This window comes from Cheilinus undulatus, linkage group 20 (genome assembly GCF_018320785.1).
Source record: "Cheilinus undulatus linkage group 20, ASM1832078v1, whole genome shotgun sequence".
Classification (NCBI taxonomy): domain Eukaryota; kingdom Metazoa; phylum Chordata; class Actinopteri; order Labriformes; family Labridae; genus Cheilinus; species Cheilinus undulatus.
In genome coordinates this window covers 7654599-7677452 of record NC_054884.1, presented here as the reverse complement: position 1 = coordinate 7677452, position 22854 = coordinate 7654599, and the positions used below count along the sequence as shown (strand labels likewise).

At 38.1% G+C, this 22854-nt stretch overlaps 1 protein-coding gene across 2 annotated transcripts; it reads right to left on the bottom strand.

Annotated features, from left to right (window-relative positions):
- Positions 1-15: 15 nt before the first annotated feature.
- On the bottom strand, positions 16-21426 carry csnk1db (casein kinase 1, delta b). Of its 2 annotated transcripts, XM_041815262.1 has the most exons (10): positions 20952-21426; positions 14976-15086; positions 10892-11040; positions 8619-8847; positions 8332-8502; positions 8074-8222; positions 7778-7946; positions 5020-5159; positions 4524-4594; positions 16-1602 (listed from the first exon to the last, which is right to left on the bottom strand). In XM_041815262.1, exons 1-9 carry the CDS (start codon positions 21025-21027, stop codon positions 4562-4564), a joined length of 1227 nt encoding a protein of 408 aa, XP_041671196.1. In that variant the 5' UTR covers positions 21028-21426; the 3' UTR covers positions 16-1602; positions 4524-4561. The 2 variants fall into 2 exon arrangements, with proteins under 2 accessions (XP_041671196.1, XP_041671194.1); XM_041815260.1 differs by lacking the exon at positions 4524-4594 and having other exon boundaries at positions 17-1602.
- Positions 21427-22854: the final 1428 nt, after the last annotated feature.

Sequence of the window (22854 nt, the reverse complement as noted above, 5' to 3'; positions counted from 1 at the left end):
AAAAAGTTACAAGTAATTCATTTATTTACAGTTTAAGTACACAAATACAGTGGCAAATATAAATGTGTCAAAGTAAATCTTGCTGATCTTGTTGCTTACATAATTCAATAGGTGTAGAGTGCCTGACCAAAGAGGTCCAGGGTCAAAATCAAAACTATGAAAGAGAACGAGCCGCAGCAAAAAAATGAATTACAACAGGGCCGTGACATTCTGACAGGAGGGTTAGTATTAGTGTCAGACGAGTCGAGTCAGATAGAAAACCCCAAAAATGGCGCTGCTGGAGAAGCTCAGGGAGGAAAGAGGGTCAAGTTTCCTGCAGTCAACAACAACAAAAAAAAGGTTTTTCTGTTGGTGTAGGATCACAGATCCTTTCATTCATAGAGCTGGAGCAGTGACAGGACAGCGTGTTGTACAAAACTTCTTCACATTCAGTGCAACACGTCTGTGACGTCTCCACGGCTCTGAGGAGGGAGAACACGACACTAAAGACGGACCTGCAGAAGCTCTGGGTTCATCGCTGCAGGTCAATGAAACAAGAAAATATGAGAACACATTTACACATCAATATTACAAGTTAATTCACAGCTTCCAAATAATACAAGTATGAAAAATTTTTATGTTTATCTGTACACGTTGAATGGACATCTGGTCAAAATGTGTCAGATGATGCCCTTGCCCCCTCATAAAGTGCACTTTGTTTGTACCGAACACTAAAAAAGGGGGCAGGGCTAACTGGACAGAGCACATCTGGAGCCGAAAAGACAAAACATCCTGTCGACTGATGAGTGAAAACAAAACCTGAACCCAGATACCAAACATGTTTGGTACGATGACGGGTCCAAAGTGGCTCAAGCCTCCACATCTGACGCCAAAGGCTCCAAAACATGCAAAGAAGAATTTTCTTTTTGTTTCTTACAAACAGCTGCAGAGTCACCGACCAGAGCCTTCAGTGGTGGTTATAAAAAAAAAAAAAGAAAAAAAAAAAGAAAAAAGAAAAAGGAAAAAAAAGAAAAGAATAGTGGCTGGTACTTTTAGGAGGAGGGAATGAAAACAGCAAATACAAATGAAAAGCATCAAACCCCAAAAACTACCCGTACATATATACACAATGAGAAGCTGCTGGTTACATCTTACTGGAAAGGAAAGCAAAATGGAAAAAAAAAAGGGTTGTTTGAAGTTGACAGTGATGGTGGAAATGTTGGATCATAAAGTTTCCAGAGGACAAAGAAGCCCGTGTTGTTGTTTCATCAGTCAGTCAGTGTCCTATAAAAGACTACCAGGCCCTCATGTTCGTCCTGGAAAAAGCATGAGGAGAGTTGTGCGACTGTGTCCTGAAAAAGTGGACAGAGAACAGCTCCAGGTCCGACCACGGAGCGACGCACAGACACACGAGGAGTGAGGAGGAGAGAGACAGAGGGGAGGAAGTCAGAGAGCACTTTGAGCCCAATCAGAAGCTGGCTTCCAATCAGAGATGTAGAAATTCAGAGTGGTAGTTTCAGTATGTCAGATCACTTCAGGCCTTTGTCCGCCTCGTTGCATTGTGGGAGCTCATCGTGGAGCGAGAAGATGGACGCCAGCAGGCGGCGGGACACCGGACACCATCTACAGAGAGCACAGGGGGCAGGAGAGTCAGAGACAAACACTTCCTTTAATCACAGTCACCAACAAATTAAAGGGCTGCATGTTTACTTCACCGTACTGTTCTGAAGTGAACAAAACTTTAAATATTTCATTAATTCTAAATGCCTGTTTCAGAACAATACAAGCTCAGAATTTAGTAAAAGACATGGGAAAATGCTGCCAATGTATGCACATTTGGACAGTGTCACCTGTCTCGCTCTGTTAAGTCCAGTTTAGACCAAAGATATGCAACACATGAGACCGTATCAGAACATTTCTGAGGACCGCTCACATCAGGCCCACTGATGAATCTTGATTCAGTTTGTTAAATTACAAACAACAATTTTTTGGACATTATGAGCAAATATATGCGGAATGGAAATCTGGTTTTGATAGGCTACAAACACGTAGTTCACGAAATTCAAAGCTGTATAAGCCAAATTTGTCTGTGGGAAATAAACGCCATTTTGAGCAGATATCTAAGGCCGGCCTTACACCAAAGGACTTCGCTATAACTTTAAAAGACTGTAAAAATACTAACACCTGAGACCCTCCAACATCTAAAGACAATTTGTCAGCAAGTCGCTGAGTTTTCAGTCTCACACTAAGATTTTGCAAAGACTGTGGGTCGCTAACTACAAGACTAGAATACAATTCCTTTTGAGATTATTTCCCATCATGCATCTGGTGAAAATTCACAACAATTTAGGAGCAGAGAACAAGATGTTGAAGGAGATGGAGGTAGCATTTGAGTTATTACCTCGTATAATCCAATGTTTTTAAATCATTTACACCAAGTAGAAACTAAAGGAAAGTTAAACACCAAAGCAACTTTGCATGTTACTGCAACCAAGGAACTAGCAGCTTTTAAAATACATGACAAGATGTTCAGGTTCGCTAAAGCATGTTTTGTCTATACTAATATACCATCAATAAAAAATAGACTCTTTATCTAAGCTTGTAACATTTTTATGTAACCAAATGTTGCCAACCATAACCAGGTAAGACTGGAAAGAATGCAAACAATTTGAATTTGACACAAGCATCTGTGGTAAGTCACTACTGAAACAAACTTTGCTGCATTACTTCAACCATAAAGCACCGTTGACTGTGGTGATTGTCCTGTTTTTTAAAAGGCGAACTAAAGAGAGACAGAAACCTTCATACAGGCTGTTTAGTTGTAGCTGAAAAAGCTTTTACGAGGCTTTACTGGTCTAAGTGGGGTGGGTAGGCTGGTTTTTCATCCTGGTAGTTGCGTAAAGTTTATTGCAAGTATTTTTTTACAGCAGCAAACCTAAAGGGCATGCAAATCCAAGGCTGTCTCAGTGTGTGGTTAACTCTGAGCTGTCAGAATTTATTCAAAGATAACAAACTCAATTATATGACTGTCCTGTCGTTCTGAATATTTGCTGGCATGCTTTAAGCCAAAGCCAAGAGAAAGCTCAACATTGAATTGCAAACAAGTAGCTTCTTAACATGCAAGTGTTTAAGGAGAAGAACTAGGGAGGCAGAAAACCGCAGGTGAAGTAACACTAGACTGTACCAAGCGAGGCTGGAGGGGGGAGGGTGGGAGAGAGTTTGTGGGGGTAAATTCCTCTGGATGCTACAGCTGCAGGCCTGCCATCTGATCGATGTGGCCTCAGGCATCAAACCAACAGCGCAAGCAACAAGCCACAGGCACAGAGCTGATTAAAAGGGCCAACCCTGAATAGGCAATGAGGGAGTTTCACTCTCTGATGCACGATGATGCATTATCCACTCCAGTTCTCACAGGACTTCTCCTTCCTGCTCAGGAACAGGCCGACTGTTCAGTGAGGCTGCTACAGCACTGATATGATGTCATCGACAGACAGGTACAGGTGCTACCTGACGGTGTCACATGATATCAGTGACTGGATGTTTGAAAGGTAAAGGGTATCCCAGGTGAACCTGTGTAATATTGTTTCATATTTTTTGGGTCTTAGTGGCTACGAGGTACAAAGACTCTTGTAGATTAATTTTCAAGATGTTCTCGATCTAAGTGTGTCTACAAAAAAATATTTTTCCAAACTGACAGGCTCAGATAGTTATTTGAAGCAGTGAGTCTCAACCGGTGGGTCAGGATCCAAAAGTGGGTCATGGAGACATATTTGGAGCGTCATAAGTTCCTGGAAAAAAAACCTGCACAAGTACTTGAAACTCTCTGAAGACATGTTTGTTTTGTCCTATCTATTTTGTTTGTCATTTTTTGTCCTTTTTACGGTCCAAACTGTACTTTTTCAATGAATTAATCAGACTGACTGGTCCTATTTATCATTGAGGGGTTGGTGATGGGTCTTGAGGCTCGACCAGATGAGAAGCACTAATTTCAAATGTCTAACAACAAGTGACGTGCTGGTGACTTTAAGGAATGTGCACTACATCAGTTAAATATTCACTTCCCTATCCGTATATTTGTTATCCTCTTAAACAGTATCAAATCTACTACTTGTATTTTGAAGGTGGAGTAACAGAAGTATGGAATTTCACAGCTGTCAGTTACAGAAAAACATCTAAATTCTTGTACTTGTAGCCCTGTAGACCCAGAAATATGTAAACAATGGATCAGGTTTCAAAAAGGAGGAGTTCCCCTTTAAGCCTTAATCACATTTCGAATGTGATGTTTAAACGTGATTGAGTATCCGTCATGTGTTCAGTCCTGATTCCACTTACTGCTGCTTTTGATTTGACACTAACTTGTTCGATCTCAGACCAAACACGTTCTGCTGCTTTTGCTCCCTGTCCATTAAAAAATAAGATAAAGAACTAAACAATCGACTGGAAGACAAACAAGAATCAGCTCTGAACACAGGACTCAGAGGCAGCCTCATGTGGAACTGGAGTTTGGAGTCATGCATCCCTGGTGCTTTTGGGGACGGACTCACCCGATGTTGCCGCTGTCACACAAGGACGTGACGAGCGTCTACTTGGCGTGATGCTCGTAGGGAATGCTATTCTGAGGTTGGGGGGAGGGAGAGAGAAGGCCCAACAAGTCAAGTCAGAACCCACATCCTGTACCAACCACACCTGGAGAAAACTCAACACTAGGCTTCACTTCTCTCTGATAAGAAAGGAGGGGCTGCTGGGTCTGACAGAGAAATACCTAGACTTAGTTCTGTTTTAATGGTTACAGATCAGGGTTTTTCTTTAACATACAAGACTAAACTCAATAACCATCACACGCCATTATCCAGAGATTGAGGAATCATAATTCAATGTGGTAGACCACCGATGAAGGAAAAGTTAATCAAGTTAAAATGTCTTTCTTCCTGAAAAGAGGATCTAGAACTTAAAAACTGAAAAGTTCTAGGTTTTCTTCCTGCCCACACTAATGACTTCTCATTTAAATATAAAGGTAGGTGTCTAAGGAGCGTCTTGTACCTGTGAGGTGGACATGCGGGACGTGTCCTGCCGTCCTGTCAGATCTGAGGAGGACACGTTGACGGGAGCACCACGGTGCAGTCGCATGCTGACCTTTCGTTCACGCTCCATGCCAGACACTTGTCGTGGAGATGTGTTTGCTGGAGATCAGACAAAAGAATCCATCAATATCTTCTACTTTAAAGAGAATACTTCCACATAAACGTGGTCGCTGCTTGGATTTAAGTGTCTCAGATGGTGTTCATCTAAAAAACACCTTATTCTTCCTTGTTTTGTTTTTAACAGAATAAGGTTTATTTGAATAAACAAAACAAGTCAGCTGGGATAGGAACCGTAGGTCTATCTCTCAGAGATGACCCAGTGTTTCTTGCAGGATAACACTATACACTATAATGGCCAAAATACTGGCAGAAAACTTAATATCTGCTGATAGAGATAATTCACTTTTTAAAGTATTATCTGCTCATACTGATACCATGCAGGTAAATTCATGCCTCCATAAATTAAAGTTACCTTACTTTGCTTTTATGATGTGTTTTTAATCATGTTTTTCTATTATATAACAGTATACTCATGTATGCTGTCTGCTTTTATTAGTGCTGAAACAACAAATGGATAAAAATCAATAATTGGCTAATTAAAGGTATAAGGACCAAATTTAGATAATAACTAAAACTAAATTTGAAAATCATTTAAGTGAACTAAATAAAAACTGAGCTCTACCAAAAAAGGAAAACTGAAACTGTATACTGTGCTTACATAAAAAACTAAAATGAAATTTAAAAAAGAAACAAAATATCCTTAGTTTTAGTCTTTGACACATCCATACTGACTGACACCAACACCCAAGCCTAGACTAATACTAATAAAAACTCTCTAAAATGAGGCATTTTGCAAAATAAAAACTAAACTAATAGACCAGCAGTAAAAACTAACTAAAACTGAGCTGAAATTGAACACAGAAAGTAAAAGCGAAATTTAAAAAAAAAAAAAAAAGAAAAATCCGTAACTACTGTAACCTTGGCACATAATTATTTTGTCACTTGGCAAGGTGCAGAGCTGTTTACATCCCACCAAGACAGTTGATAGACTTTATCTTTTAACTTTAGAACTTCTGTAATAATAATCTGATGATTAACAGAAATAATGAGGAGAAATGTGCATCATAAACTGTTTACCATGATGGAGAGGTGATCTAAAAATAGATCCCAGTAGTATAAACTTCAGTGCAACTTTAGTTTCTCTTCTGTTATGAGATGTGACTGGATAAAAAACAACAGCAGTGGGCTAAGAACACTGATTTAATCCGTAATATTAACACCATTTTGTGTTTAAAATGAGAGAGAAAGGAACTGTCACAGAGTGGGAGGAGCAGTTGTTTGTGTTTGTGTAGAAGAGGTGGGAGACAAGTTTGTGTGTCCATCAGTGAATGACACCAACATGACAACAAGCACAAATGAGCTAACGATAGCTTGGTTTAACATGAGTGACAGGTCTGTAAGTTCTCACAGTATCAATAACCTTAGAGGGCTGAGGCTTACTTTGATGAATATGTAGAAAAACACTGATTGGTTAACTGTTGTTCCTCTGGGACGTCTGCAATAGTAGTAAAAGCATTAATACTCCTACTATACTCTCACTGTAACTAAAAGTCTTTCCTTGGAAGCAGATCAGTATGATCTTAAAGTGTTTGTAAGTGGAGGAGGTAACTCTTTAACACATTGTAAAGCATATATTAATCATTTTCTGTGGTTTCTTTTAGTTTTTAAAATAAAAATATTTCACATTATGGTAACAGCTCTGGAATATCTTTGTTCTCCTTTTTTATGAAAGGATGATTTCCTCAGAAAAAGATGAAAATAAAATAAAATAAAAGCATCCCATTAATTGATGCCTCAGGGAAATAATCAACCAATGAATCGATGACTAAAATAATCGTTTGCTTCAGCCCTAACCTTTATTCTTAAAACACATTCAGTCTGGGGTAAAAGCTGTCTTTTCCTGTTGAATGTATAAAGTTCTTAAGAGCATTCAGTTACAAATATTTTCATTAGAAAGGTCAAGTAAAGCATATAGTTAAAAAAGGCGTGCCAAAATAACTGGTGTTGTAGATTTTGATTTTTCAATTTCCTCACTGATGTAATCATGTCATTTGCATGTATTACTTTTTAAAACCTTATTTAACTAGATCTGTTTCTTCTATTTATATCATCATTTATGTCATGCTATTTTTTTCTGTTTATGTGATGAGTCAAGCTTTAGAACCAGAAATTGTTCGAGATTTTTTACATGTGAGCATGTTATAAAATGAACAATTTGACTTGACTTTGGCTGGTTGGTGGAGAGGGTTATACCCAGTTTATGCCAATGTTATCAGGTTATAAATGAATATTAGGTTATGTGTCAATACTGAATACACAGTATGTAACTTCCACCACCAGGGGGCGCGTATGTTTTTGATGCATGACAAAGCACCATGATCCAGTCTAAACCATCACATTTGTGACCTGGTTCATTTTCTGCATTTTAAGTTATCTCTCGTCTGCAAGTTTCTGAATTCAAACTAACGCTCCTCGTGGTCACAGCTGTGGGGCCAGTGATCTTGGAAAAAACAACCAGTGCCATCTTACCCCTTTCTCCACATCCAATATTAATGAAAACACCAAATTCAAGCCCAAAAAAGCCACTGGAGATTTTACTGTATCATTAGGACTGATTTAAGAGCCTAGAGAAGCTGAGGTGGGCTGGATGAACTCACCTGTGTGTGAGGTGGGTGTGAGTGGGGTGGGCGGGGCTCCATCCTGTGTTCCTCGTGGTCTACCTGATGCAGCAGGTATCCCTCTGGCCCCTGGATTCCTGCCGTGTCTCAGCCTGTCCTCCCGGTCTCTGCGCTCTCGCTCTGCGTCCTCTGCGGCACGATTGGCTCCCTGATAATGACAAATTACTGATGTTACAAAGCAGACAAGTTCTGATCATCTGAGATGGCAGTTTCATGTTTTGAACAAACACTTTCAGAAATAAACTGCATGTGATGCTTTTCTCACTAGCACTCACAAACTTGAGCATGTTCCAGTCAAACACGTAGTCATAAGAGAAGCCCTGTCTGTGGAACAAGTTCCTGAAGAGTTGTCGCAGGTACGAATAGTCCGGCTTGTCGTCGAACCGCAGGGAGCGGCAGAAGTTCAAATAGGTGGCAAACTCGGCTGAGAAAAAAAGAGCGAAAACATTAATATCATCAAACAACACACTGGCTTTTCCTGATTTATTATATTGTAATATCAACAGAAAATCCTAAACTCATCTGACACTCACAGGGATATCCTTTGCAGAGCACTTCGATAGGGGTGGACATTTTCTTCTCACTGATTCGTTCATACTTTTGCCTCTTGGTGGCAGCCTTGAGGCCTTGCCAAGGCAGTGAGCCCAGGTTGAAATACATGAGGACGTAGCCCAAAGACTCCAGGTCATCACGCCTCGACTGCTCTGTAGAGAACACACAAAACAAAGATGAGACAGGAGTAATTTTTCACTCATAATATATCCATCTTCACATTCCCTTTAAGATGCAGGAATCTGTTCATGTTCTTTCTTTAAATTACCAATCCCCAGATGTGTGTTGATGGAGGCGTAGCGAGCTGTTCCAGTCAGGTTCTTGTTCTCACGGTATGGAATGTGCTGGTGCGTTCGAGCATCACGGTATTTTTTGGCCAATCCAAAGTCGATGATGTAGACGAGGTTGCCCTTTTTGCCCAGTCCCATCAGGAAGTTATCAGGCTTCACGTCTCTGTGGATGAAGTTCTTGGAGTGAATGTACTCAATGCGACTGATCTGTAGAGAAAATAAGGAAAAACAGAAGACGCATGAGGTCATGGCACAATGTTAAAGTCCAGCTGCACATTCTGTACACTAAAGTTTAATCGCATTTAGTGAGGATGAGTGGATTGAGTTTACTGACCAAATTCAATTATACTGATCAAAGAAAACCCCAGACTTGTTCCAGATATGCCTGTTTTATGATGTGTTTTTGTAAATATATATCTGAGGTCAGTTTCAGTTGAACTGTCTTTATAAACAGAATGTTGAAAATGTCAGTTTTGATCCAAATAATTTGGGTTTGAATATCCCTTTTGTTTACATCTGTGATCAGGTTTTACTTGCTACTTTTGTCCCCATTATTCAAAGAAACATTAATGTTTCTAAGTTGCTAAAACTCAATTTCCAGGGCTCTTCATGGAATAAAAAAACATCACTTGTTCCTGATTTGATGTACAGTATGTAAATCCGATACATGGGGCTCTCAATTAAAACAGTGGCAAGATGACAGAAATGTACTGCTCAGTTATGCACACCTCCCTGCTTACTTCTAGTTTCAAAGTGATGACTGCTCAACAAAAATGCTCTTCATACCATTTATTTTCTTAACAATAAACCAGTAAATGGATGAATTTCCTTTCCATGGAACAACAAATGTTAAAAGTGGCCTTACTGGTTTGTCCTGTAAGTGATCCCAGAATGCTGAAAGAGTAGCTTTTAACAGCTTTTCTCCCTTTTTGGTTCTGAAATCCACCCATTCAAATAAAAACATATGTTAACCGTTTAGTAAATACAACTTGTGGAGTAAAGTGAAGGACTTCAGTATCTCAGGGTCTCTTTCATGAGTGAGGGCAGAATGGGTTGTGAGGTCGACGGGCAGGTTGGTGCAGCATCAGCAGAATTGCAGACGCTATACTAGACCATTGTGGTGAAAAGGGAGCTGGGCCGGAAGGCAAAGCTCCCAATTTACCCGGTCTTTCTTTGTTCTAACCCTCACCATCTATGGGTAATAATTGAAAGAATAAGCTCATGGGTTCAAGTGGCTGAAATGAGATTCCTCAAAAGGGTGTCTGGGTTCAGCCTTGGAGGAAGGGTGAGGAGCTCAGACATCCCGAGGGGGCTCAAAGTAGTCCTTCATCACAAAAGGAGCCAGTTTAGGTGGTTCGAGCATCTGATTAGGATGGCTCCATGTCACTTCCCTGTGGGGGTCTTACCAGCATGTCCAACTGCTCTGAATCCCTGAAGAATGAGCTGGAAAATGTTGCTGAGGAGAGGGATTTCTAGGGTGACCTGCTTAGCCTGCTGGCCCCAGATGAGCAGAAAATGCATGGAGACTCCTAAATTCAACATAAGAAGTAAGCTGTAGAGTTGGGCAGAACTGACCAGAACATCTCTACTCCACTTGGAAATGTCAAGTGAGACCACACCTGTATGTGTGGAGAAAAAAGGCCCGAAGGCAGAAAATAACCATTGCCCATAAAAAGCAGCACAAAACATGACTGATTTTCAGTAGTAGTTCAAGCTTCCTTATGTAGCAGTCACTGAAATAACATCCACCATGTCCATGGCGATGATAAACGTGTTCTGTATCATCGTGACAGCCACCATGACAAGACACAGGCTGTTACAACCATAATCCAAGGAGCTCTCTGCCTTTGAAAACTGTTGTAAATATTTAAAGTTATGCAAGTCTTCAACTACTTTTTACTCAATGCAGATTTTTCAGAGTGAAAACTCCACATACTGAACCCTTAAACTTTAAAACTGGCACAAAGGTTTTAAAATTGGTTCTTTAAATAAAACAGGAAAAACAAAACTGCAAATGAGAACCAAGCGTTTATCTCATTGTATGCCCATGGAATTATTTATTGAGGATAAGGGTAATTTTATGTGTCACTGACATAGCACTACAAACACTGAAACCCTTTCTTGCCCTCTTTTTTTGATGCTCTGGATTAGCACATGAAAAGGAACATAAAAATACAGCCATGACTGTGGGCAGAGGTCTGCAGACAAAGGTCTGCAGACAAAGAGCCAGTGTGAGTGCAAGTGGTCTCACCATCTGATCTGCGAGCAGCAGGACCGTCTTCAGGCTGAATTTACGGGAGCAGAAGTTGAAGAGATCCTCCAGGCTGGGTCCCAGCAGCTCCATCACCATCACATTGTAGTCTCCTTCTGCTCCACACCACTTTATTGTCGGGATGCCCACTGCAAAACAAAATATTTACTTTAATAACAGCAGTGTAAGACTCAAAGATTTTGTGTACATGACGTCAGATGATGTGGTTGGATGCAAATTACAATAAAAAAATAAAAACAACTAGAAATGTTGAAACACATTTTGTTTCATCCACTCATTTGGATGTGACTGTTTCTATCATTTCTGTAAGGCCTGGCTCAGATTAAACTCTATATGTCATGGAAAATCACAACTCAAGGAAAATTATTCTTCCAAAGTCACAGGCAATTATTCAAAGATTGTAAGAGATAGACCAGGATGTGTTACCTCCCCCAGAACATTCTGAGCAATTAAAAAAAAAAAAAAAAAATCAACACCTCATTCCCTGCAATCTGGTTAATTTTTATGCAACAACTTGTGGTGTGAATTCAATTATGTAAAGGGAAAAAATAGAGCTACAAACTAACAATAAAAAAAAAAAAACAATTCAGCAACCTAATGCACGAAGCACACTGTTGAAATGTGATCTTTTGTTTTTCACAGTCATTTTAAAAACAGGCATTTCCATGTAAAGGATATCTAATGTGAGAAGTATGTTTGCCATTTTCAAGACTTTAAATAAAGAATAACAGAGGTCAAAATATTTGTGACCCAAACCTTACATAACAGAGAAACGAACAGTGAACGATGTAATGAACAATTTCATTACAGTAAGGAGATTTATGTTTACATTGTAAAGACGGGTTGGCGGGCAATCTGGCATTTTTCTTGCTGGGCCGGCGCACTTTGGGGCTGGTATGATTTGTCTTTGTCTTCTTTTCCCCTAAGCATCGGCCCCATAGGGCAGGAGCAGCAGCCCATTGGTTGTTTTCTTTATGACAGTTAACTGGTCCAGTCATATCTCCTAAAGGTCTGTTTACCCCCTTTGACTTCACCATTATATTCATATGTTGGCCTATGTAGCTAGTTTTCACTTTTTATCTCTTATTTTGAATGTTTTCATGAGTTTAGAAAAGCAGCTGATACAAATTTTAAAAAGTATGGCAAAGTATGGCACTAATTACTTGATGTAATGAAGTAGAAAAGAGTACCATCGGGGGTAATTTAAGCATAGTAACTTTTTCTGAAGTATTTAAAATAAAATTTAGTGTTTATCAGCATAATTCTAGTAAATTATTTAATTGATCAGTATTTTCATTACTCTAAGCGTTATATACATTTACACCTTCTTAAATTGAAACTTTTATTACTTCCAGAGATTTTTGGAGTAATCATTTGCCATTTATGTACTTCTTCAGTAGGGATCATGTGTCCACCACACTGACCTCTGACCACGTATGCATCTATAACACTTAACTCTGAGCTATGTACAAGGTTAGGGAAAACATTTGGATGCTTTTTATATTAAGGGGCCAAAGGAATAGTGTATATCTGTTGTGAGGGGTTAGTTCAAGTAAAAATGTCAGGGTAGGGGTGGGTGGTATATGTGGTAGACGGTATAAATGATATAAATTTGGCCTATGGTAGAAATTTGGACTCTACCGACCAATACCGATAACGCTTGTTAATGACATCATCGTATCTGCCTCAGTGTGAGTTAGCAGGTAAAAACACATGTTTTTTCCTCTCAAAGTCTGATGGCTGTACTGCAACTAAGTCAGTGTGCTGTCTCTGTCAGTCTGCCTGGGGCTAAGTGCTGCTTTGGCTGGTCGCAGAGGCCAGCACTGCAGCTCTTCCTCTTACAACGTCATAAACAACTGTTTAAAAGTCCATTTTAACTTATGACGTTCTTTTCTAAGTACACAGTGAGTCTAAGATCCAGGCTGCAATGTTAAATGAGGTCAGAAAAGCTTCTGTAAACTAGCCATATTCTCCAGTAGGCAGCCAAAGCTCAGCTAACTCAATGCTAAACACAATAATTCCGTCAAGCTCTTCAAAACAAAAGTCTACGGCTGTTATTTTTCTGAAACGCTTTTATTGTGAATGCCTTCACTAGGAAACGTGTTCAAGTCATCAGCAGCTTTACACACCTCATCAGGTCAAAGATGAAATGTGAAACTTGGAATGAAGTTAGACAGAAGTAAACCTAGAGTGACTTAAAAAAAAAAACATGTTTTCTGTGTTCCTATACTTGGAGATAAATTGAGTATGCCATCAAAGGTTTGATTTAAGGGAAGAAGGGAGTTAATGACAGTTGAATTTGGATTAAAAAGCATTAAGCTTATCTCTTTTTAATTTTGTAATACCATATCGTCAAAGGCAGGAAAAACACTGTGATAGGATTTTTAGGCCATATCGCCCAGGCCTATGCCAGGGCAAAATTTTCTTCCCAGTCCAGCCCTGGAAACATACTTAATATAAATTTACTTTATCTGAAGTTGATATACTATAAAAAAAATCTTGAATGTACAGAAAAAGCAAGTATCAACTTTATTTGTCAAACTATTTCATAAGGTTAAACAACAACAAAAAATAGCCAGATGTAAATGAAGCAACTGATTGGCTGTTTGGCTGGCAGCTGGCACATGCAACCAAGATACTGGACTTTACAGATGTTCTTTCATATGCTTTATCTTTAGTCTTATTCACCTGGTTAGTCTGTCATGATGAGCTGCCCAGTAAAAAACTTGTGCACACTGATTTGTAATGTAAAAACAAGTTAAGGTAAGAGGATGAACATCTTGCCCGATGGACTTGGTGTGCAGTCTTCCTGTGCCTGGCTTATAACAAAAAGCTGCTTCAGTCTGTATTTTGTCCCATGTTAATCACCTTTACTAGTAATTGTTGGTAAAGGGTTTCTTTTACAGTGGGAGGAAAAGTTTGTTTTGTAAATTATGGTATTGTTTTTAATGCACAAAGTGGTGTAATACATGGATAATGGATCCTGCCCATTAGGCTGTATCAGAACTGTTTCTAATGCTGTTACACCCACTAAAGCAACTCTGACGAAAACAAACAAGAAGCTAGGCAAACTGAAAAAGCATCATCAGAGAGAATTCAGTGGAGTTGACTTGCTTCTTTAAGGTTTCATTAATACTGTTTCTGTCATGCTCGTTCCTCTTATGACGGGGACACTGGAAAAACATATCGGTTTGTAAGAAAAGAAAGTCACTGTACATTCCAAGAATTGTTTGGCGTTTTGCTTAAGAAACTTGAATTCGTCTCATCAATTGATTTCCAGTTGTGTTAATTCAAATCATAACTAATGCAAGCCTGAGGGCAAGTTTAATTAGCACATTTGATGAAGTTAAAACTGAATTAACCCTGACTTTTTTCTGCAAGCTTTCTGGGAAATCTTGTGCATGAAGTTGCGGTAAGGGGATGCGAGAACACAGCAGAAATGATTCTGAAAAATTCAATGATGTTGGAAATATACTGCTAACAAAACAACTAGTGCAATCTGTGTCTGCAGGTTGCCAGTATTTACTGCTCTGTTCTGAATATACTAAACTATATGTAGTGTTGATATAAAAGCAGAAATTACTATTATAGTGTTGGACTGTCACCATGTCTGTGTTGTCCTTTCTATGCCATGACCCTTCTCCCACAGTCCAACAAGAACAGTTTCCTGCTGTGAACAACTAAGCCAAGAGGATTTCAGGAGCAACTTGCCTGAATTCTTACAGAAACTGTCCGAAGTGCATGTGTAAAAACAGCCGATGAGTATTCAGTCTCTCTACCCCAGCTCTGACTGTGACTCATGTTGATCACTAGCTCGTGAGGCCATATATGCATCATGTTAACATGGAGGTGGAGGTTAGTGGTGGGTGGAGTGGAGAGGAGAGGAGAGAATCAATGAGGAAGAGGATTACATGAAGGCAAATGTGATAGGAAAAAATAGAGCATGGAACTATAAATGTATCAAGAGGAGTAAATAAATCTGAAGGAACGGCAGAGATGGAGGATGTGATGAGTGCTGGGATGAAGAGCAGAAGACCAGTGAGCGTATGAGCTGATACGTCACCTCCTCCTTGCATCATCTTGTAGATCTTGCTCTCAATGTGGAGCTGGGGGTGTTTGGTCTTCACGCATTCCAACTTAATGGCAACCTCCTCACCAACTGAGATATCTGTGCCTGGAAAAGGACAAAATGTTAGTACACATCTGCGGTTTTTAAGGATCAGTTTCTCCAAACCAATCATTCAACAGTGTAGACCAATGCATATGTTTTTCAAAACACAGAGCAACAAAATCAGGAAAGGACACCAACCCTAACAGACAATTGGGAAAACACTTTTGACAATTCTTCCATTGTACAAAATGAAAGCTGTAAACAAATGCTGCAGACACCTTCAGTAACCCCTAATATTTTTCAGACTTATTTGCTGTATTTTTAAGCTAATTTGATGTCTTTGGGGCATGTTTTGATCACTCTTCTATCACTTTGTGAGCGTATAATTCCCTGACAGAGTGACAAAAGTTGGATAATTTAATCATTTTATTACTCTCAAAAGTAAAAAAGCTCCACTGTGCATCTTGTGCACAGAAAATGAATAAAGCCAAGTTTGAATCAGCATGACTTTGGCTTTTTTTCTCCTTTACAATTTGCTTCCTACACAATACTAACAGAAGGCTGCGATTAAGTCACAGGTCTGAGCCCATCCCTGCCCTGCAGCGAATCATAACAAAGTCAGAGGCCAATTTTTTCCTGGCTTTTTAAGGGGAGCCAGAAGTGTCTGGTTTACACTACTAGAAAGGCCATGTTATCTAAGCCCAAGACTAAAGATTCAGCATGAAAGGGCTCCAAGCGTGACTGCTAATACATGAACTATGTGTAAAAACGTGCATACAACAGGAAACACACAAATCACTTCCCCAAAAATGGCCCTGCAGATGTGTCAGTTAAAACAGTTTCTACAAACGTCAACAGTAACACCGCCATGAAGGAAGGATTAATTACGCGTCTGTCGCATTAGGGCTTTCCGACGATCTGCTTGAGGAAAACAGGTCGGCAGTGTCAGTGATCTCTTCTAATTCCTTCTTATACACACTTTTAACTGAGAGCTCTTCCTGGTTTCAATGCTGGAGGTTTACTCAGCAGAAACACTGATTCAGTATCTCAAAGGGGCTAAAGATGGTCTGGCTGGTTTGGGCTGATTTTATATGTTCTTGAGGTCAAATATTGGTTCCTTAATTAGCATAAAGACAGTTGTCAACTTGTGGAAAATCTTTGTCTATTTTGCCACGAGTAAACCCTTTTCTTAATTTAATACAACAAAATCTGGAAAACTAGTTTGAAGCTAAAAAAGAAAGAAATCCTAAACTGAATCAGAAACTAAAAGTGAAGCACAACAGCAAAACAATAACCATAGGGGTATTTACATGTGCAGACTTGTTTCCCTTGAAATGAATTAGTATTTTTGCATGTCTGTCTTGAAATCTATGGAAATTTCTGAATGAGTTTTGAGACAGGTGTCCAAATTATGGTCCATGGTAAATAAGAGCTTAAGTAATTTTAACCAAAAAATAATTATAATTATAAAGATATAAACCATCATATCAAACACGTTAACTCATCTACTATTCTGCCTGGTTTCTGAGGTAAAATTATTCCGACTCTAACCTTGATATTTGCAGTTTACACTAAAAGTAGTCTTTTCTAGAGTGGTAGGAGCATAAATAAAAGTTGGAAGCTCAGGGCTGGTGACAGTTCAGGCATGTTAATATGTGAGGAATATCTTGATGAACAAAATGTAGAAGTGCCAAGTGTTTTTTAAACATAAAGCTCATTTATCAGGCATAATCCAAAAACCTAGCAGTATGATTCCAGCTGCCAGATTGGCCTATGAAAGTATGCCATCCTGCTTCACTATTAGCTGGTAAAAGCTTCCCCCCAGACAGGAAATACTGATTGTTGACATTTTACCGGCATCAGCCACCATGACATCCTCCTAACATGCCTTGTTGTTAACTGTAGTCACATAATAGTTTGCCAAAAGCCAGGACATTTTTAGAGGAGTTTATAACTTTTGGTACTAGATCGGTTGACTTGACTTGAATCCTCACTTAAATTTAATGGTTATCAAAAATGTCACTTCTTTGGTACTTAGTGATTTTTGAGAGATTTATGCATTCATGTTCTCTCTGATTAGTTTTTAAATATCACTCCTGAACTTTTGTACAGACTTGTTCAACGGATCACAAGATGTATTTGGTGAATATCCCGCCAAAGACCTGCAGCTGTTTTTAGCAGTGGACAATGAAGGTTTCAGAAGGTAAGCAAACATGCTGGAGCCAAAGTACATGTTTTTAAGCCTTTTTTGCACATATTGTAATAACTTAAAATGTAATTGTCGTTTAATAAATGTTGTAAACTCTATGAACTGTGTTTACTTAAAGGTCCATCTAGGGACAGGAGTTGGAAATTAGCATAGCTATAATCTCTCTCTGCAGCACATCAGCCTCATGCTCTGTAGTGAAACTATGTTAAACTGCATCAACCCTATTAAATAAACATAAATTCAATTCAGTTTGTTTCTCTTCCCACACTTCATATCTTTTAGAATGATGCTATCTTTTTTTTTGATGATGGATAGTTTCAAAAAGTCAAAACTGTGAAGGATAGAGCTTTTTAATATGGCAATTCAATGGGAAAGGAACAAGACTCAGAAAACTCCAGCATACTGTCTTAACTGTGTGAAAGCAAAAACACACTTTTTGTGCAGTTTAGACATTAAATAGGCCTTTGCCTGCAATGACTGATAGTTAAAAACAAGAAATAATCCAACAGTTAGTGCGTAGCTGTTTTATATCAAAATAGGTAGCAATGTATTTCATTTTTCCTAGTTTCTTATCAAACTTTAAATTCTTGTATTGAGACAACCCTACTGGGAGACTTTTAGTAAGACAATACTAGTTTAATACTAGATACTAGTTTCCATAGTAGGCCTAGTTCCATAATAAAAGACCAAAGAAAAGCTGTAACATTGATTTTTTTTGTGAAACCCAGCAGCAATTTATCTCAAAAATGACACCAAAATAAAAGGAAAGATAAAAAAGGAGTAGACAAAATACTCTAAGTATGACATGTTCAAATGCATATTTTGGCTCTTTTTGCTCTTAGTTTATCGTGGAGAAACAACCCATCACATGAGCTAGAGCACCTCAGAAAATGTTACAAGTAATGTTTCAGTTACAAAGTTATAAAAATCAGACAATGAGGATCAGCACTGATTTGAAACTATTTACTGATGTTTTTTCCTTCCAAAAGTACTAAGAACTGTTCAGGGTTACTTGGATAAAAAAATATTTAAAAAAGGAGGCTGCACTGCAGAATAAAAGTTTGAGCTGTGACGGGTAAAACAACTAACAGAAAAAAGAAACGGCTCTATTGTGTTGTTGTTGTTCCTCTGCTGAACGCTGTCTCTGTTTGTTTTGTCAGCTGCTCTGGTCAAGAACAGAAAGGTCACTCCATGTTAACATCTAGGCACGTTAAAACAAGCTCTTTGACCAGAAGTAAGCAGAGTTAACTTCTCTAACATCTGGTTTCAATAATTCACAATTACACTGGCTAAACAACTACATGCTAATAAGTTTCTCCAGTCTGCATTTTGAAGGCTTATTAGCACGAGAGCCAACTGATACCTCCATCAACTTGAAGAACCAGTGTGGCCAGTGTTTTGTTTAACATTTTCACATGATTAACTTAAGTAAATACCAAGGTTTTCAAAAGACTACAATCACAAACTTTGAGACATTTCTAGTAAAGAATATGGAATTATATTGATATTTGTTTCAGTACTACACCAACAAATAGCCCTAAGCAGCCAGTTTTGGCAACTTCTGTACATTGTCTAAATTGCAAAAATGCATTGCCAGTGTCTTTGATGGTGTACAAGGGCTTATTGGATTTTGACAACTAAAAACAATATATCACCTAAAATTGGGTTTGTAAGACTTTTGTTGCTTCAGAATCCTAACAGGCATCTATCTCATTTAGCTAGCATCAGTTTGCCAAAGTTAAATTTTCTAATATATTGATACTTAATGTGTGGCTCTTTTGTGACAACTTGCAGCTCTTTTAAGTCTTGCTTAAAAAAATAATTACCCAAGAAAACCTTTAAAAAGGGAAATTATGCCCTCAGAAATGAACCACTGTGGGTCAATTTGTTCCCACACTTATCCAGTGGACTTTAATTGTCAAGATTAATTGTCAACCTCTATGTTTTGTCTGCATATTTCCATCAGATGTGTGCAATAAAGAACACACAGGACAAATTGATTCACTGATTCTTGAGAAAGGGACATAACAGGCTTCAAACTTGACTTTGTACTTTTGTTTTACTCAATAATTTGAAGTGGATATTTGTAAGTTGAGGTCTTAACTAGCAGTTGTGCATAGTCAGATATTTCATTCAACATGTTTTTCCCAAAATATGACTTTTCTGCCAATCATATCTTGACATCTGTCAATTCCATCAGACACACTAAAATGTATTTAATTTTAGGATGAATGTCAAGATTTCAGTTGTCTAATATTGGCATTCAGTAATGATATTAGTGATAAAATGCCTTTTTTCCTTTTTAGCTATTTATTTACTCACTCATCTGAAGTATCGAACTTCTGAATTTCATACATTTCAAACTTAATATTACAATATCAAACTAATCTTTTATAATAAAGTACTTATTGTTGTATACCGATTAGCTGGTATTTTAACAAATAAGCAGATTAAAATAAACAGAGAATAATTAATGTGTTTTTTTTTTTAACATGAAAAAACCATCATCTGACAATGCTGACAATGGGGATAAAAAGTGATCGGCTTAAACTAGATTTTAAACCCACATAACATTCTTACTTGACTATAGATGAATAAAAATTATGAAAATAAACGCTGAAACCAAGCTCTCTGCATGCTCTGATTAATATATCTATATGTATAGTAATTTATCGATTCACACCCCGAGGTGGGAATTGTGGCTCTTTAAAAGGTATTTTAAGGTTGCCAACAACCCAACATGTGTGCAATCTAAACACCGTACATTAGGTTGGTATGATTTTTGACAACCAAAATCAATAACTCACCCAATATTAAGCTCAGAAGACTTTGTTGTTGTACTGTCACACTCCATATCATTTGACTAGTATCATATCAAAGTTTGATATTTTAGTATAATGGCAGCCCTACTTCAAACATGGGTTTAGCTCACAGCTCTCAAAAATATATTAACAACCATTACGTTACGAAAGGGTCGTCACAATATATGGACTACAATATCGATGTTTGATATTCTAGTATAATGGCACCCCAGCTTCAAACCTGGGTTTAGCTCACAGTTTACGTTAGCAACCTTCAATGTAACAAAAGGTTGCTAACAAATGTGCAATTTACACAGTACATTAGCTGACATGGATTTTGACAACCAAAAGCAATAACTCGCCCAATATTGGTCTTCCAAGACTTTTGATGGAGATGTATGTTAACGGTAATCTATATCGATGGACTACTATTCTAGAATAATGGCACCCCTACTTCAGACCTGGGTTTAGCCCACAGACAGCAGGGATCAAGCTAGCTCAAGCTGTTCCTACATTAAGCTGCCAACATTTCCAACAACAACAGTGACAGTTGTTAGATATTTTTGTGTCGTTTGGTTAGTAAAATCAAACCAGTGGCCATTCCAGCTAAGTGTATTTATATTATGTAACATGTCAGTTAACAAGCTAATACAATTTTGGCCATCTACCTTACACTGACACTAATCAGTTGATGTATTTCGACACAAATTGCCTTGGTTATACTTCTACGTGACAGTTAACGTTTAAACAGTTAAGGTTAGGTAAAGAGAAGTATCGTTGATAGCAGTTTGAGCGATGTTGAATTCGAGTAATACAAGCTGAATCTTACTTATTAGTCAGGACATATTTATAATAAATGACATGTTATTTTCTGATTGTGAACAAGCAAACAACTTCATTATATGATATTTTACTTACCCAAGTAGATGTCACCGAAAGATCCACTTCCAATTTTTCTGCCCAGTCTATATCTGTTCCCTACTCTCAACTCCATCTCGATATTAACGTTACCTAACCTTATGTCTGTTGCGTCGTTTCGACTTTATAATGAACGTTTTTTTATCCAAATGTCCGACTTATAACCGTTTATGGCCGTACACTTTGCAAATATTTCCACCTTCCTAAAACAGCTTTACACCCCCCACTAATTCACACTCCCCCGTCCCCCAGAATCCCAGTTCTTCCGTAACAATACAATTTTCACCATCCCTTTTCTATCTTCTGCAGAAACGAACACCGATAATATCTATATCATCCGATAGTGTGGAACGCGCAGTTTATGTTCCCCGTAAATCTGGAGTCATTACTCGCTGATAGAAAAAGGATGAAGACGGATTTTGTTGATAGACTTGTCCTCAATCGTACGTAGCTTCAGTCCGCTGTCGGATTTTTCCTTCACCGTGAAAGCTGTCATTCGCTGCTGACGTCACTTCCCCTAGCAACCGCAGGCAGATCAGGAGGAATTCCTCAAACATATAGCAAGATGCTGCTTTTAGGAGAAACTAGTGGTATTATCATTCGCGTTAAATACTTAATGCGATCATATAACACGATTTAACCCATTTATGTGATTAATACTTAGAATAACTCTTATTAACCCGGAAGTTCATTTAGGGGTATAGCATTTATGTACAACTCATTGTTTGTTAGTTTAGGTTTTTTATTTTGCGAAAATGCTTCGTTTTAGTTAAGTTTTTATTTTTGGTTTAGTTTCCGTTTTAGCTTTCCAGCAATATTGGATTCTTTCCCCGGGGGACCCCCAAAAGGGTCGGAAAATATAAACATCATACAGCATTAAAAAAAAAAAAAAATTAAACAACCTGCTCTTCACTTTCCATTGTATTTATTCAAATTTCATGTTTAACGAGACCTAAAGTGATCTTTGTGTGAAGTCTTCTTCAATCGAATAAGGCCATTTTACGCTAAGATACCAAGATAGATAAGTAGAAATCTAGGCAAAGCAACTACAATGCGCTTGTGATCACAGTAAAATGGAGTAAAAAAAAAAATACAAGTGTATGTCCACTTAGGGCATACACTTGTACATAATTTATACATAAAAATCTGAAATTTGCAGTAATTTTACCACATCCTGAATGATTCTTAACCAGCAGTAGTTTTACAAAAAAAAAAAAGAGTCAAGGAGGCATTAACTCCCCCTTTAAGGTCATTTTGATGAAAAAGTGACTGAATATTACCTAAGCTATTGCATAAAAATCATAAAAATAACACAACTGTTAAGATATGATATTTATCTTGAAATTTGGACCAATTCATTCATTTATTGCTGTTTATTTTATTTTAGCTACAAATCATTTGGGTAGAAATGGAATGATAATTTGATTTCTGTCTGGAAATTAACACTACCTTTAAACTGTAAATCAGAAGTATGCATAACACAAAAATGCCTTTGAATACTTCCATAATGAATGAACAGTTCAAACAATCACAACAAATCCTCTGAGACCATCATCTTGCATGTTGTCCATCACTTTCCTCTATCATCAATAAATAAACAGTAAAACTTATATACAGTTCTTGAGGAGGCTGAAACGTCTTCGAAGACCTTGAACAAATCTAGTTGCCCCCCTTTTAACCAAGATTTGGATAACCATGACCTGGAAGAATGAGAACTTAGACAGATAAAACTTTAAAAAAAATAACGTATCCTCTGCTTACGAGATATGTTATCATTTAAATTATTCAACAAAACACCCCTGATAAAAGTGATGGTGACAAGGAGTAATAACAATGTGAGAATGCCAATGTTAGTACCGGAAGGTGAGTTTAATAAAAACCTGCGTCCAGTGGATAAAACGTA

What these genes read in the sequence shown, in the direction of transcription:
- csnk1db (XM_041815260.1), bottom strand. Translation starts at nt 21,027, where the DNA reads ATGGAGTTGAGAGTAGGGAACAGATATAGACTGGGCAGAAAAATTGGA. An exon ending in CAAGATGATGCAAGGAGGAG is followed by an intron (nt 11,041 to 14,975) that starts GTGACGTATCAG and finishes TTTGTTTTGCAG; the next exon opens with TGGGCATCCCGACAATAAAG. An exon ending in CCCGCATGTCCACCTCACAG is followed by an intron (nt 1,603 to 5,019) that starts GTACAAGACGCT and finishes TGCTCTCTGTAG; the next exon opens with ATGGTGTCCGGTGTCCCGCC.